The sequence below is a fragment of the Euleptes europaea genome, chromosome 3 (genome assembly GCF_029931775.1).
Source record: "Euleptes europaea isolate rEulEur1 chromosome 3, rEulEur1.hap1, whole genome shotgun sequence".
In the NCBI taxonomy this organism is placed as follows: Eukaryota; Metazoa; Chordata; class Lepidosauria; order Squamata; family Sphaerodactylidae; genus Euleptes; species Euleptes europaea.
In genome coordinates, this window is record NC_079314.1 from 27,398,338 (window position 1) to 27,413,606 (window position 15,269).

At 44.3% G+C, this 15,269-nt stretch overlaps 1 protein-coding gene across 1 annotated transcript in view; it reads left to right on the top strand.

Moving 5' to 3' along the window:
• Positions 1–15,269, top strand: part of LOC130474341 (protein argonaute-3) — a 69,729-nt gene that overhangs the window by 16,489 nt on the left and 37,971 nt on the right. Inside the window, exons 3-4 of the mRNA XM_056845909.1 lie at positions 12,636–12,756; positions 13,774–13,982. Of these exons, the coding sequence (XP_056701887.1) occupies positions 12,636–12,756; positions 13,774–13,982 (330 nt within the window). The remainder of the gene's footprint in view (positions 1–12,635; positions 12,757–13,773; positions 13,983–15,269) is intronic.

Genomic DNA, 15,269 nt, shown 5'->3' on the forward strand with positions numbered 1-15,269 from the left:
AGAAGGAGACGAACCCAAAACGGCCTTTTCCAGCTGTTTTGGAATGTTTGAATACCTAGTCATGCCGTTCGGACTTTCGGGGGCCCCCAGTGTGTTTATGCAATTGATTAATGAGGTTTTGCATGATTTGCTGTTTCGGGGGGTGGTGGTATTTCTCGATGACATACTTATTTACTCTGAAACCATGGAAGAACATGTGCGCCTAGTGCGAGAAGTGCTCCAGCGGCTGCGGGAGCACAAACTGTATGCTAAGGTATCCAAATGTGAGTTCCACCAACCTTCCATTACATTTCTTGGGTACGTGATTTCCCACCAAGGTTTAGAAATGGACCCCGCAAAGGTCCAAGCGGTGCGAGATTGGGAACCCCCCACTACCCGCCGCCAGCTTCAGCAGTTTTTGGGATTCGCTAACTTTTACCGAAACTTCATTCCCAACTTTGCCCAAGTTGCGCTTCCTCTCACCAATCTGTTGCGTACCAAGGACAAGGGGGCTAGCGCCGCGCTTCCCTCAGCCCGTTTGCAATGGTCCCCCCAGTGCCAGCAGGCTTTTGAATGTTTAAAACTACTTTTTTCATCCGAACCCGTTTTGGCTCACCCGGATTGCACCAAGCCTTTCGTAGTGCAGGTGGATGCCTCGGATGTTGCCATGGGTGGGGCCCTATTGCAGAGGGATGAAGGGGGGCGGTTGAGACCATGCGCCTACTTCTCCAAAAAGTTTTCCCAGTCCGAGATCAACTGGGCTATTTGGGAGAAGGAGGCGGCGGCGGTCAAACATGCCCTCACCATATGGAGACACTTTTTAGAAGGTGCCGAACTGCCGTTTGAAGTGTGTACCGATCACAAGAATCTCGAGGCTCTCAAGGGAGCTAGAAAGCTCAACGCCAAACAAATTCGGTGGGCCCAATTCTTCGCCAAATTCCGGTTCACTCTCAAACATGTCCCGGGTAAAGACAATGCCCTAGCCGACGCTCTGTCTCGACTTCCCCAGTATCGCAACGATTTCGATCGCCCTGTCGACTCCCTGTTCACGCCCGAGCAGCGTGGGGAGGTCCCCGGCTTAGCCGTCACCACCCGGTCCCAAGCCCATCGACCAGAGACCCCCCCTACACTCAAGGGTATCCCGGAAGCCTTCCAACAGCGGCTCCGGGACGCTTCCTTACAGGAGGAGGAGCACCATCTCCTCCCTACTGGCCTGGAACGAACCAACACTTGGTGGATGCAGGGGGGGAAACTTTATGTCCCATCCTCCCTTCGCAAAGAGGTATTGGGACTTGTACATGGTGCCAGATTGGCGGGTCATTTTGGTTTCATTAAAACACTTCACCTGGTACGGAGGCAGTTCTGGTGGCCCGGTATGAGAGCCGATGTGGAGCTGTATGTGCGCAGCTGCCCCACTTGCGCCACAGCTAAGAAACGGATGGGAAAACCCCCCGGGCTTCTCAAACCGCTGGAGAACCCCTCCCGCCCCTGGGAAGTCATAGCCATGGATTTTATCACCGACCTACCTCCTAGTCGGGGAAAAACGGTTCTCTGGGTAATCACGGACCTTTTTTCCAAACAGGTCCATTTTGTTCCGTGTGCAGGTCTTCCTTCAGCCCAGGGTTTGGCTAAACTATTTGTTACACATGTCCTCAGGCTACACTCGGTACCGAGGAAGGTCCTCTCCGACCGGGGGGTCCAGTTTGTTGCCAAATTCTGGCGAGCATTCCTAAAGCTCATGGGGGTGGAGGAACAGGGTTTGTCTTCCGCCTATCACCCCCAAACGGATGGTCAAACGGAACGAGTAAACGCGGTGGTAGAATGTTATTTGCGTTGCTATGTAAATTTCCACCAGGATGACTGGGTCGACCTGCTGCCATTCGCCGAATATGCGTACAACAATGCGCCTCATTCCTCTACCGGCTTTAGTCCCTTCCAAGTAATATACGGGACGGAATTCGGTCCTTTCGGTTCCGCCCCCGTCACGCCAGAACTCCAAACCACCCCTGATCTTCAGGAGTGGATTCAGGCAGTTAAATCTACCTGGCCGTGGCTGCTCAAAAATCTTGAGAAGGCGAAAAGCAAGTACAAGGAACAAGCAGACAAACACCGGTCTCCGGGATGGGAGCTAAAGGTGGGGGAGCAAGTGTATCTGTCTACCAAAAACCTCCGCTCTCTTCGTCCCTGCAAAAAACTGAGCGACCGTTATGTGGGACCTTTCCCCATTACCAGAGTGATCAATGAGGTTACCGTGGAACTGAAACTCCCAAAGACCCTCAAGGGAGTCCATCCTGTATTTCATATTAGTCTCCTCAAACCTTATGTGGCAGCTCCCCAGTTCCACCCCCCTCCCGACCATGAGATTCCTACTGTGGTAGGAGGGGATACCCATCTGGAAATATCCAAGGTCTTAGATTCCAAATGGAAGAAGGGGAAACTGTTTTACTTTGTTCGTTGGAAAAACCTTGGGTCCGCTCACGACAAGTGGGTGGCCGCACCCCACATGGCGGCCCCTCGCTTGGTCCGAGAATTCCACCTCGCTTATCCCGATAAGCCTCGCCCTCTCGAGGACCCCGGAGGGGGCCTTAAGGGGGGCAGAATGTGAGGGTCTCTGTGTATGTGTCTCTGCTTCCCATCACCTGCTATCAGTGAACTCGTAAAAGCAGTTCACACCTTCTGGTCTCAGGCGCCAGGCCTGATTGCCCCAAGTATCTTCCCCCCCCCCGCTGTTCTTCCTGTCAGTACTCCCTCAGGCCGATGCGGCCTTGGAAGTGTGATAGCTTCACCAGACTTCCTGGGACTCGTCTGATGTTTTGTATTATGCCAAGCTTGTAACTTCCCATAACAATAAGTGTGAACCCCAGTGCCCCAGTGCCCTGGAGTCAATATATTCTGTAAACCCGATTAGCCCCTCACTTGCAACTTGCTATCTGTGCCTGTCTCATCTCCTGATGTCTTCAATAAATCCTTTGTTTCTTTACCAACGTCTGAACATTTGATTTGGAGAAGTAAACTCAGAGAGAGGGGATCTCTCACAGTAACCTTGTGTTAGCTGACTGAAAAGATGGATGACTTCAGTTCTAACTGGTACTAACTGTAATAGTCAGCTAATATGAACTCATGTTCTTGTAATTGTGACTGACTTCACACTTGCTGAAAAGTTTCATCAGCTAGGGTTGGCAAGCACTAGTTGATAGATGTGCTTGCCAACCCTAGCTGATGAAAAGCCACCACCACCCCCTTTCAGCATGCATATTGAAAAACTTTGGTCTGAATTTTGGATGTGTCTTGTTTGAAGCAGCAAGTTAAAGTTTACAGGAAAAGTGTTAAAGTAAACTTAATTATTTTCAAGGTCTGCTGTTATAGAGTATGCTAATAAAGACAGCTTTGGGGCTTAGATCTGTGATATGGTATAAAACTGATTTTAAGATTTTAAAAAATAATTATTTTTGTTTTGAGTTAAACATTTATATCATGCCACTCAGACAAATTGGTTGCCAGGGAAACTAACAAAATAACTGTACTTGTGCAATATTAATATCTACATTTTAAAATCTGTCTTGAACTTTACTGCTCAAATACAGTTTGATCATTTCCAGATCTTTAAAGTCTGTAATCCTTAAAATGGTATATAGTTGTATCCATTAAAATTGGAAGAGCGGCAAAGATTAAAACAGCAATAATTAAACCAGGATCAGTAACCAGACAAAATAATACACCAGGTGAAAAAAACCCTCCCTGCCTAAAAGAAAAGGCCCTGCTCCTAGTTACTACCCAGCTCTGGAAGAAGAAAGGAGGTGCCAGAGCAGCTGGTGAAAACAATGGGAAGACAGGCACCAGTGGTGGGAGTTGGTCCTTCAGATCATTTGTCTTCCGAGGGAGTTGTGATTCTTGAGTTGGCTGCAGTGCCACAGTTTCTGGGCCATGAGCTGCCATAGATGTGCCATCTTCCTGCTTTCTGAAAGGACCTGCTGTGCATAGAGGCCAAGGGCGCAGTGCTTTCTGCCTCTTGGCATGCATAGTGAGAGAAGCAGCAGGACAGCAAGGCAAGGTCACCCAGCATGGCCTCTTTAGCACAGGCAGCTTCAGAGACACCCCCCCTTCCTTGCAAAGTATCTCCCATGCCTTCTCTCTCTTTCTCCATACAGCTCAGTCTGGGGGCTACTTCCTCCAGTGCTGTGCGTGCATCTTGGCAGTGTGGAAGGCCCCATCCATGACAGCCCTCCTTTGCCATCTCTCCCCGCCCCTCCCTCTGCCTTGCATTCATGCTTCCAGCTCTGTGCACAGCATAGGAACCATTCTCCAATAGAGAGCTGATCTTTTGCAAGGGGTGTACATGTGTCAGCCCTGCAGGTGTGGAGGAGAAGCATTTAATGACTGGCAGGAATGGGGAGTGACTGTCTGGGCCAGGAGAGAGAAAAGCGGGTTTTCGCAGAAAGAGAGGGCCCTCAGGGAAGCCCTGATCCCTAAGGCGGTTTACCTGTTCACGCTCATTCACGTGTAAGCCCCATTAAACTCCGTAAGGCTTAGTTCTGAGTAAACATGTACAAGACAAGGCTGCATGTTAAGTCTAGCATTCTCATGTTAAGTCTAGCACCCTTTCCTCTTTTTATCACACCTTTCTATGTTTCCCCCAAAGATACACATTTGAAATTAATTCACAGTGGGTAGCCGTGTTGGTCTGTCTGCAGTAGTAGAAAAGAGCAAGAGTCCAGTAGCACCTTAAAGACTAACAAAAATATTTTCTGGCAGGGTATGAGCTTTCGTGAGCCACAGCTCACTTCTTCAGATACATTTGAAATTGTAAGCTTTGAATGGGATGTTCTCTCTGACTTGCACTGATCTATAAAGCATCACTGATGACCATGTTACATGAATAATTGAAAAATATTAATATTTGTGCCAGAGTGCATGAATCATACATTTGTTAACAGTTTGGTTGACAAGGGGCCTCATTGAATGTAACCCTGAGATCTGTGTGTAACATGCGTAAATATATCTACAGAAAGGTGTCTTGTCTGGAGCGTTGTTTGTGACCTTATTTTTTACTTGTCTACTTGTTTTGAGTCATTTTGACACCTCGAGTGCTCGCGGAGCCCCTGTCCTTGTTGAGCCCTCTGTTTCAGCTGATTGTTCATTCACAGAAGGGGACTTCTCTTTTTGGATGGCCGTTCCAGCATTCTAGAACGGCCTCCTCCAGGGAGTGCGAAGGGCCCCCTATGCTACTCTCCTCTGGTTAAGGCTGTTCTTAGGTGGACACTTGGTAGTTCATTTCACAAAAAGGATATTGTTTTGATGGTACGTTACATGGTCATACGTTGTCTGGTTTTCTTTGTTTTGGTTGCCGGTTGCCTTCAGGTAAGGCTGTTTTGTAAGCTGCCTTGACTTGCCATGGCTGCTAGGAAAGACGGCGTATAGATATTTCAGTAAATGGGCATTTACTGTTGATGTGCATGGGAAGGGACATAGTAGTAAATTAAAGCTTTAGACAGCATGGTAAGGGATATTTTATTTAGGCATGTAGTTCAGTCCTAAAGACTCCAAGTGAGCAGTATTAGACGCAAGACAGCAAATGGATCTCTTTTCCATGGGCATTTTAAAAGGCAATTATTTATTTAAAATATTTATATCTCAGCTCTCAGTGTCAATAGCTTAGAACGCTGGGTAAACTGAAACAAGCATTTATACTACGGAGATGCAGATGTGTGCATCCCAGTTGTAAAGGGAACAGATAGACAGGGCACAGGTAGACAGGGCCACAAGGTAGCATCAAGGGGCTAGCCCAGTGAGACTGAGATAGGGTGGTGACAAGGAATCAATACATCCATTGATTTCGCACCTCGTGTGTATTACGAATTGTGAGTTCAGAGAACTGGTGATTGCTGGACTTCAGGAGGAAAATAACAAGTCAGACAAATGTGTTCTGCAGCACTGATGGTATTTTGCCTTTTTGGTTCCATCTTCAGTTCCACGTTCATAAAACGTTACTATATCATCTCCCATGCCGTAAAGTGTACATGTTGTCCAAAGTGAGGGTTGTCAATCCATCGGGCCCTCATCAATTCTCATGGGTTAGTGCAGGGGTCGGCAAACCGTGGCTCCCGAGCCGCATGCGGCTCTTTGGCCCGTTGAGTGCGAAGAGAGCAGGTGAGCAGGCGCGCTGTCTCTCTCTCTCCCCCCCCCCCCCGCCGTGGAGAATGGCCGGGTCCCCCTTTCCCTTGCCCTCAATGGTTGGAAGGCTAAAGCCTCCCCTCTAGCCGCGTGATTGCTGGGCGGGCGGCTCGGCGGATCCTGGCCCGCCCTGCCCGCCTATCAGCTGTTGGGCAGGGCGGGCTTCTTTTGGTAGACCTGGCCTCCAGCTGAGTCCCATTGGGAGGCCATGTCTACCCACTGGCTTTCTTGGCGGTAGACCTGGACTCCGAGGAGGGGGAAAAGTCCCCCTTCAGAGGCCAGGTCTACCCATTGGCTTCTATGGGCCTCCGGAGGCCAGGTCAAATGCCAAGAAAGCCAATGGGTAGACCTGGCCTCCCAATGGGACTCAGCCGGAGGCCAGGTCTACCAATAGGCTTTTATGGAGGTAGACCAGGCCTCCAGACGAGGACTCCGGACGGGGAGGGGGAAATGGCAGTGACTTACAATTTAATTTTTATCAATAAATAAGATCACTATTAAGTATGATATCAAGTTTTATTCAGTGTACCTATAGTTTAATTAAGACTTCAAACTTTAATTAAAGTTTATTAAGTTAATAAACAGTGTACCTACCTGTATAGTTTAAGTTTAAGAAATTTGGCTCTCAAAAGAAATCTCAATCGTTGTACTGTTGATATTTGGCTCTTTTGACTAATGAATTTGCCGACCCCTGGGTTAGTGGCACAAGTAAAGAGCCCACCCAATGCAGGGCAATTGGCTCAAGGTGACTTGAATTAGAAATCTTAGGTTGCACCTTATCCCTTCCCTCCCAGTGTCTTCCTACTTACGTTTCAATAACTCTTCATAGCAAACTTTAAGTGACTGACAGTAAAATATTAAAGTAAACAGAACAAGCAACACAACATATACCGCATAAGAACGAATAATTTATTTAGGACTTCATTGGACTAATTTAGTTTATTTGGCAGTCCTAATTGTGATTTTTAATTATGGTCTTCTTTGTATTTTTTATCATTGTTTTATTCACATTGTAAGCCCCCTTCAGTTCTACAAGGTAGAAAGGCAGCTAATAAACGTTTTTAACCAATAAATATAAATAAAATAAGACTCTAGTTTAAAAACTGGCTCTCTTTTGACTAAACAAAAATCAATTTTTCCTTGACAGTCACTAGGGAAAGTCACTTAGTTTTGTTGTGACATAAGCTTTTGTATGCACTTCATCACCATGTACTTACAGTGTAGTCTTGGCACAGCAAGCCGAAAATGTAATTTCCCCCAACCCCCGTGAAACTGCATAGAGCATTTTCCCAGGGCTGTGCCACCATTTTTACAGGCACAAGTCTGCACCAGAAAAAGGGGGCGCTCCTGGGGCGAAAGGGCTCAGGAAGCTGCCACTTGCACCAGCGCTGACCCCAGGAACACCCCCCCTTTGGCACATACCCCTTTGGCACCCCGGTGCCGGCACAAGTGGCAGTAACGCCGGCACAGGGGTCAACGCCGGCTCCTAAGGCCATTTAATACCCCCCCTTCAGGATTGCTTTGTTAGCGTGACTTCAATTGTTAGTGCCATGATTCTCCTTGCTTTTAGCTACTGGTCTGGAATGTTTATTTAAATATTATCTTCTTATAATGCTACCTTCTGTTAAGTTGTAAGTTTCTTACTGTTCAATATGTGAAAAGTTTGTATTGGGGGATTTTGATAACGTGCATGTGAATTTAGTTAGGTAAGGAAACTTTGATCCATTTGTAGTAGTTAAAAATGCCTTGTTCTATGCTACATGTCTAACGGGCAAAGTAATAGATTTAATGCATCAGACACGTGGGTTTAGCAATAAAAAGAAAGTTTCGGGGGGAAATTTCTGTTTTCTGCTTTGATAAAGGGTGAGGGTCCGTGGACTGAACTACAGTGTATAGTTCATACTGTCTGCTGCTGTAAGAATGATCCTACTATGTAATTTCTGCATTGTTTAATGTGTAGTGTTAATGTGTATGCTTTGTTTCCGCTCTGCTCAGATTTCTGCAATACCCATCCTACTGCACTGTTTATTGGAAGCCTCATCCTGTTGATTGTATTGACTTACACTGTGTAATCTGCCTTGAGTCTCAGTGAGAAAGCTGGACTACAGATAACGTAAAAAATATATATTAAATGATTAGGGAGCACTGGTTCAAAATGTGTAGTATAAATATTTTTATATAAAACAATCTACAGCGTTAGATAATAATTCCTGTGTATGCCGTAGATGCAGACAACAGATTTTCAAGGATATGTTTATTACTTAAAAGTGTTTTAAATAATATGTTTATTATTTAAAAAACAGAATTAGTTTATGATATGCAATAATATATAGGATGTAATACTTCATTACCTATTCAAAACGTTGTTGTGCCTCCTTTCTACACAAATAAAAAAAGGTAAAGTTCCCCTGTGCAAGCACCGGGTCATTCCTGACCCATGGGGTGACGTCACATCCCGACGTTTACTAGGCAGACTTTTGTTTACAGGGTGGTTTGCCAGTGCCTTCTCCAGTCATCTCCCCTTTACCCCCAGCAAGCTGGGTACTCATTTGACCGACCTCGGAAGGATGGAAGGCTGAGTCAACCTTGAGCCAGCTACCTGAAACCAACTTCCGTTGGGATCGAATTCAGGTCGTGAGCAGAGTACTGCAGCTTAGCACTCTGCACCATGGGGCTCTTTTCTACACAAATAGGGTTCCCAAATTGTTAAAAACCTTTTAACAGCATGTAAAATAATTTCTAAAATAATTCAGTAAAAACATATAAAGACCTAAAACACACAACAGCAAAGTTAGGGAAGGGGCTCAATAACAGTTATTTAGGGTACTCCAAACCGAACAAAAAAGTGTTTACAATATAATAGTTCCGTGTTAGGTCAGTGTTACATCCAACTATACCACTAATCATAATGGATATGAGAGCATTTCTGTCCAAATAATGCCCTTAGTTTCACGGAATACAAAATGTGTTTTTATTTTAAACTTTTGTTTTCCCCCTACCTTTAAGATGGCGGAAACTGAACTACATGTTCTAAGGTAGCATAGTGTACAGCAGTTTGCATCTCTCACAAGTATTGGCTATATTCATAATTTTGCTTGTGGAAAAATAAGGCATTCATATTTTTTATTCTTATACATAAGATAGTAAATTTAATTAAGTTATAAATGATGTATTATATGTTAAAGCAGTAAAACAAGTTTACCATTGATAAAGTACTGCATATGTTCCAAAACCACCACCACCCTTGCAATTTTGGATTTTCAAGGGGTGGGGGGATTTCGTGGCCTCAAAATTGCTAGAAATTTTACATCTGTATTAGTCACATGTGTTCAGACTGTAAGGAATACTCAATAATGTATGACTTAGGAGCAGTTTAAGTGCTATAAATTCTCTGCAGTCTGGCTATGTGATGATATGTTTATAGAAGATCACTTTAAACTGGGGTTTTTAAACCTATCAAGCATGAATGTGTAAGGACTTGCTGTGGCAAACATTGTGGCTCTCTGGCATGCCTTAAGTGTTTCTTTCGGCTGCTGTCTTAACCTCAGAGCAAACAAGTGGAGGGAGTCGGTTGGGTGCAGTGTACCAGCAGACTGGCTGTTCAGTAACATAGCATTAGGTAAAACTAATGTCTACAGGGTTTTTTTTTGTGTGGCAGGTGTTTTAATTTCACATATTGGAACAGCAGAATCCTCTCCTGCTTTCCTCTGCTTTATCATGATCCTGTCTTATTGCATTTAACCTTTTTGTTAAATGGCTGAAATATGGGATTTTGTGAGAAGCATATTCAGTGGGGAAAAGAATTGCTCCATTTATATTGCTTTTAATTTGGGAAATAGCTTTTCACTTAAGTTGTGTAAATTTTTGGTCCCTTATTCAAATATTTGTAAAACAAATGGTTCTCACGCCTTAAAAAGGAACTGTATAGAGTAAGATAGGGAAAAGGAGGATGGATAAGTTTCAAGGCAGGTGTAGGGGAAGGGACAGTTGAGCAGAGGAGTAAACCATCATGTGGCCCAAGTCTAACACCCTCCCCTCTGACTACTGTTGGCCAAAGGTCCAGGAGATCCAGTCACTTATCTTCCAGGTCTGTTTGAATTTGACTCTTGAGACAGATATGACTTGTAGCAGTGTGAGATGCTGCTGCAAGCAGAAATGTAGAATTTTCAGATACTGCTAAATCCGTGGGAGGAAATGTTTTTAGAGAAAAATAGAAATATATGTAATAGCTGTCTACACATGGGACAATGAATTGTGTACACATGAAGCGGCCTTATTCTTAAGACCATTGGTCCATCATGGTCAGTATTGTCTACTCAGACTGGCAGTGGCTCTCCACGGTTTCACGAGGAGGTCTTTCACTTTAGCTACCACCTGATCCTTTCAACTGGAGATGCTGGGGATTGAACTTGGGACCTTCTGCATGCAAAGCAGATACTTCTCCCACTGAGCCTTTTTTACTGCGTTAACGTCAAATGTATCACTTATAATTTTGCATGTGCAAATGTACTGTTTGGCATATTTATATTATTTAAGGAGCATAAGTGCCTTGATTTTCTACAAGCACAACTCCAAATGTACCTAATATTTGAGAGAGAGAGAGAGAGCTGCGAACTTCTGCAGCCTTTTTCTAGCTGCATGTGTGGCTTAGTTTTGGCGCTATGATTTTTAGAGAAAATAAAGCTGGAAGTAGAAAGCAAACTTTGTAGCAAGCAAGAGTATTATTCGCTATAAGTGGTTTCACAATACAACCAGCAGCATAGTTGAATATCAGGTTAAACTTTATAATATTTAAAAACACTGTGATCATAACGTTACTAGCATTTTGAAGATTAAACTAATAGCATTAAACAAACACATCCTTAAGTAGTTACAGGCAGATAGCTGTGTTAAGTCTGTAGTGTGTGTGTGTGTGTGTGTATAAAGTGCCTTCAAGTCGCAGCCAACTTATGGCGACCCCTTTTGGGGTTTTCATGGCAAGAGACTAACAGAGGTGGTTTGCCAGTGCCTTCCTCTGCAAAGCAACCCTGGTATTCCTTGGTGGTCTCCCATCCAAATACTAACCAGGGCTGACCCTGCTTAGCTTCTGAGATCTGACAAGATCAGGCTAGCCTGGGCCATCCAGGTCAGGGCTATGTCTGTAGTAGTAGACAAAATATGAGGCCAGTCGCACCTTAAAAGGCCAACAAAATTTCCCAGGGTTTCAGCTTTCAGGAGCCGAAGCTCACTTCATTCTTTATTTGTATCTGACAAAGATCTATCACCCCTTATAATCCTGGTCAGGAGGCGGGAGGGGTGTTACAAAAAAAGGGCCAGTTAGAGTCAGGATGCAGAGGCACACAGTGCAAAGCATAATCAGCTTGATTAGAGCAAGGAGATATCGCGTAGAGGGCTGAAACACTGAAAACAGCGGGAGAACATTTTAATATTCCAGGACCTCCCGTTGCTGACCTCAGAGTGGAGCTCTCCCGCGTAAAGGCTTCAAAGTGAGATTGCAAGGCGAGATTGCCGAACTAGAATTTATTTATTATTACGTTTATATCCTGCCCTCATTCCTGGGAAGCCGGGATGAGGGCAGCTCACAACATAATTATAAAAATATAAATTAAAAAATATATTAAAACGTACTTTAAAAGTCATACTTTTCACTGTACCTCTGCATCCTGACTCTAACTGGCCCACCTTCTGACCTGGATGTAAGGGATGATGGATCTTCCTTCTCATTTATATCTGATGAAGTGAGCTTTGACTCTCCAAAGCTTATACTCCAGAAAAGTTTATAAGCCTTTAAGGTGCTACTGGCCTCATATAATGTTAATATTCTTAAATACATGGCATATATGTACATTATATGTAGGAATTATTATCTATTTCTGTAGATTCTGATTGGGTAAAACCTTGTCTTTAAAATAATTTCATGTATCCAAAAGAGAAAATATTTCATAAGAGTTTCTTGGGTACTCTCCAAAATTTCCATTGGTAATTTGAAAAAAAAAAAAAAAAAGCTAGGACCAATCCCCATATCTGTAGTTGCAAAGCCAACGTAGATAGCTTGTGTCGTAACATAACATAACAGTTACTGGCATGGATCTGATGGTTTGCAGTAGCAAGAAGTACTCACTGGTTTATGTAAATAGTTCACCAAGCTGAATAAGGCCACAGATAGAATGTTGGAAGGCTCTGGAGCACCGTGTCTCTCCTAGCATTTAAACACGCACAGCAGATTATGAGTCATTTTGGCTTCGCTCTTTAAAGCTATCTTTGGCTTTGAGGAAAAAGAAGTGACCATTCTGTTCCATCCCACCATGCACAGTTGATTGGGCCTTGGTGTCGTCATTCAGTTTGGCTCTTTTTGGATAATTGTTTGTGCTCGGCTTGAACTAGGTGACTTTAAATGTATCATCTAAGGAGGGGAATAGGCTGAAACATGCGGTGTATGTGTGTGTATGTCTTAATTGCAAATGCTATCCTTTTTGTTTCCATAGGGAGGTGGTGGATTCAATGGTGCAGCATTTTAAAGTAACAATATTTGGGGACCGTAGACCAGTTTATGATGGTAAAAGAAGCCTTTACACAGCCAATCCACTCCCTGTGGCAACTACTGGGGTAAGGCAGCTTATCTTTCCTTGAGTTCTGATTTTTTTTTGTAACCAGATAACGTACTTTAAAAAAAAAAAACATCCACTTCGGTAAGGTTCTTTTCTAGGCAGTGTGAAAACCAGTTGTCCAGACTCTAAAGGTTGGATGCTAAGGGCTCTCCATTTATGGAATCTGATATTTTCCTGCCTCCCCCCCTTCAGCCACATACCTTATCCCTCCCTAAATATCTGCTGTCTGAGGGTCAGGGGGCCCTCAGAAATAAAATGAACCATGGCACAGGGAGTGGGAACACGGACTGAATCTTTTTCCTCTCTGAGTGGACAGTTCATGGGATCTAACCCTAACTTTTTTTTATTGAGCAGTACTTAATATTTACGTTGTGCCATCAGTGTATAATGGTGCTTCAGAGTAAAGCAGAAAAGACAAGTCCTTGACTGAAAGAACTTATGATGTAAATTTTAACAGGGATGCCACAGAGGGAGGGTTGAGCTTAAAATGGGATAAATGTGCACAGTATAGTCAGTTTTTGTGTTTTAGCAAATGGTTGGAACATCGGCATGTAAAATTGAGGTGGGAGGTCTCACGCACCAGTAGGTAAATATGACAAGGTATTGAGAGGAGAGTAGTGAATTTTACAGCCAGAAGAGGCTTGTGAGAGGTTTTATGGAGAGAGCAACACACAGTCCCCTTGTATGGCTGGTCTTCCTGTGTGAGCTTTCAATCTGGTGTGGTTGACCACACAAACCACAGTGGGGAACTAGGTGCATCTTTTCCCCATATCAGGCACTGAGTGTGTGCATTCTTTCTGTTCTAACCAAGTTCCTTGAAATCATGCTGAATTAAGTGCAGTGTTTCAGACCCTATTTGATGTTCAAAACATCATTAGTACCACGCGGTGGGTTTGAGTCTGCTTTAAATCAGTTGCTGAATGTTTTGGTCAGGGGAGGAAAGGGACAGCATCTCTAGTGATGTCATGGGGCTCGCTTCTGGATTCCACTTCTTTCTCCTCTCCTGGCCCAACAGGTGGATTTGGATGTTACATTGCCAGGAGAAGGAGGCAAAGACCGTCCCTTCAAGGTGTCGATAAAATTTGTGTCCCGCGTGAGCTGGCACTTGCTGCACGAGGTGCTGACAGGACGGACCTTGCCCGAACCTCTGGAACTGGACAAACCAATCAGCACTAACCCTGTTCATGCTGTTGACGTGGTGCTACGACACCTGCCCTCCATGAAGTATGTTCCCTGCTAAGCTCTGGACTCTATAAACTTTTTTTTACAAAAGATCATTTTTTTAAGGTTTTTGCCAGCATTTCAGTGGTAAGGAAGAAAAGCTGCACAACCTGTGCTACTGACATGGTATTAAGCTGCTCACTTGTATCTGATGGACACTTTCCCCCCCTGGGTGTGTGCAAGGGTCTGGGAATCCATGGGTTAATTGGAAAGGTTTGCTGCGATGAGGTCAGCCAGGAGAGATCAAGGGCAATGAGATGCTTGTGCTACATTTGGCAAGGGTCAGCGAGTACGATAATGGGCACAAAATAACAGTAAAAGGATGCCAGACACACTGGCAGTGCCTTGCTAGCCTAGCGTGCTAATGCTTTTCCAAAAAGGTACAGAATTTTGCTGCACAGCATGTTCTATAGCAACTTTCCATGTTCTTATGCTTTCAGAAAGCCTTTCCCCCCCTTGCCAGAGTTCTCAGAACAAGTAGATATTTATCCTTCACCCTTGGGAGCTGTAGAAGTTACACAGGAAACTATTTTGTGCGTTGCCCTTTATTTAGGATCACTGTCACAATTTATTTCCCTGTTAAGTGCTGAAATAAAAAGTAATCTGATAAAATAACCTTTTTTGTACATCTGGGAGAGACGTTAAAACTTCAAACCAAGGAACGGCGTAGGGGATATGTGGCTGAATTGTCACCCAGGAATATCCCCTTCCTCCCCCATATCATTCATGATTCATGAGGAGGCAAGACCCTATCCCTCAGCCTCCTCACCATGCTTTGGGGATAATGCTGCCGTCCTGCTGAATTCTTAGCATGATTGATAGGATGTGTATCTTGGCCTAATTGCACTACATTCTACTCTAGGCTGTGCCTCTCAAGAGGGAGGTGAAATGAGGCCACCCACAGACAAAGTAGGCATTTTGCATACTTGGGGGATTCCTCAGAGATATGCAGGAAATACCCGTTGGTAGATTAAAAACAAAAAAACAAAAAGCCCTCACCAAACAAGCATTATGAGGATTGAATATACTAATTATTCTCCAGGGCGTGCAGAAAGTTGAGGGCAGCTGAGTGAGGTGGTGGTTAGGGGGTGTGGGGTAAGTGGCCTGAGATAGCTTTTAGAGTGCTCAGGGGAGGGTTAATTAAGAATTAACTCTGTGATGTAGTTTCCGAGGGTAGCTGTGTGGGTCTGCAGTAGAATAGTTAGATCCTGGTCCAGTAGCACCTTAGAGACCAGCGCAATTTTTGGGGTATAAGCTTTCAAGAGTCAAAAGCTGATGAAGGTTCTCAGA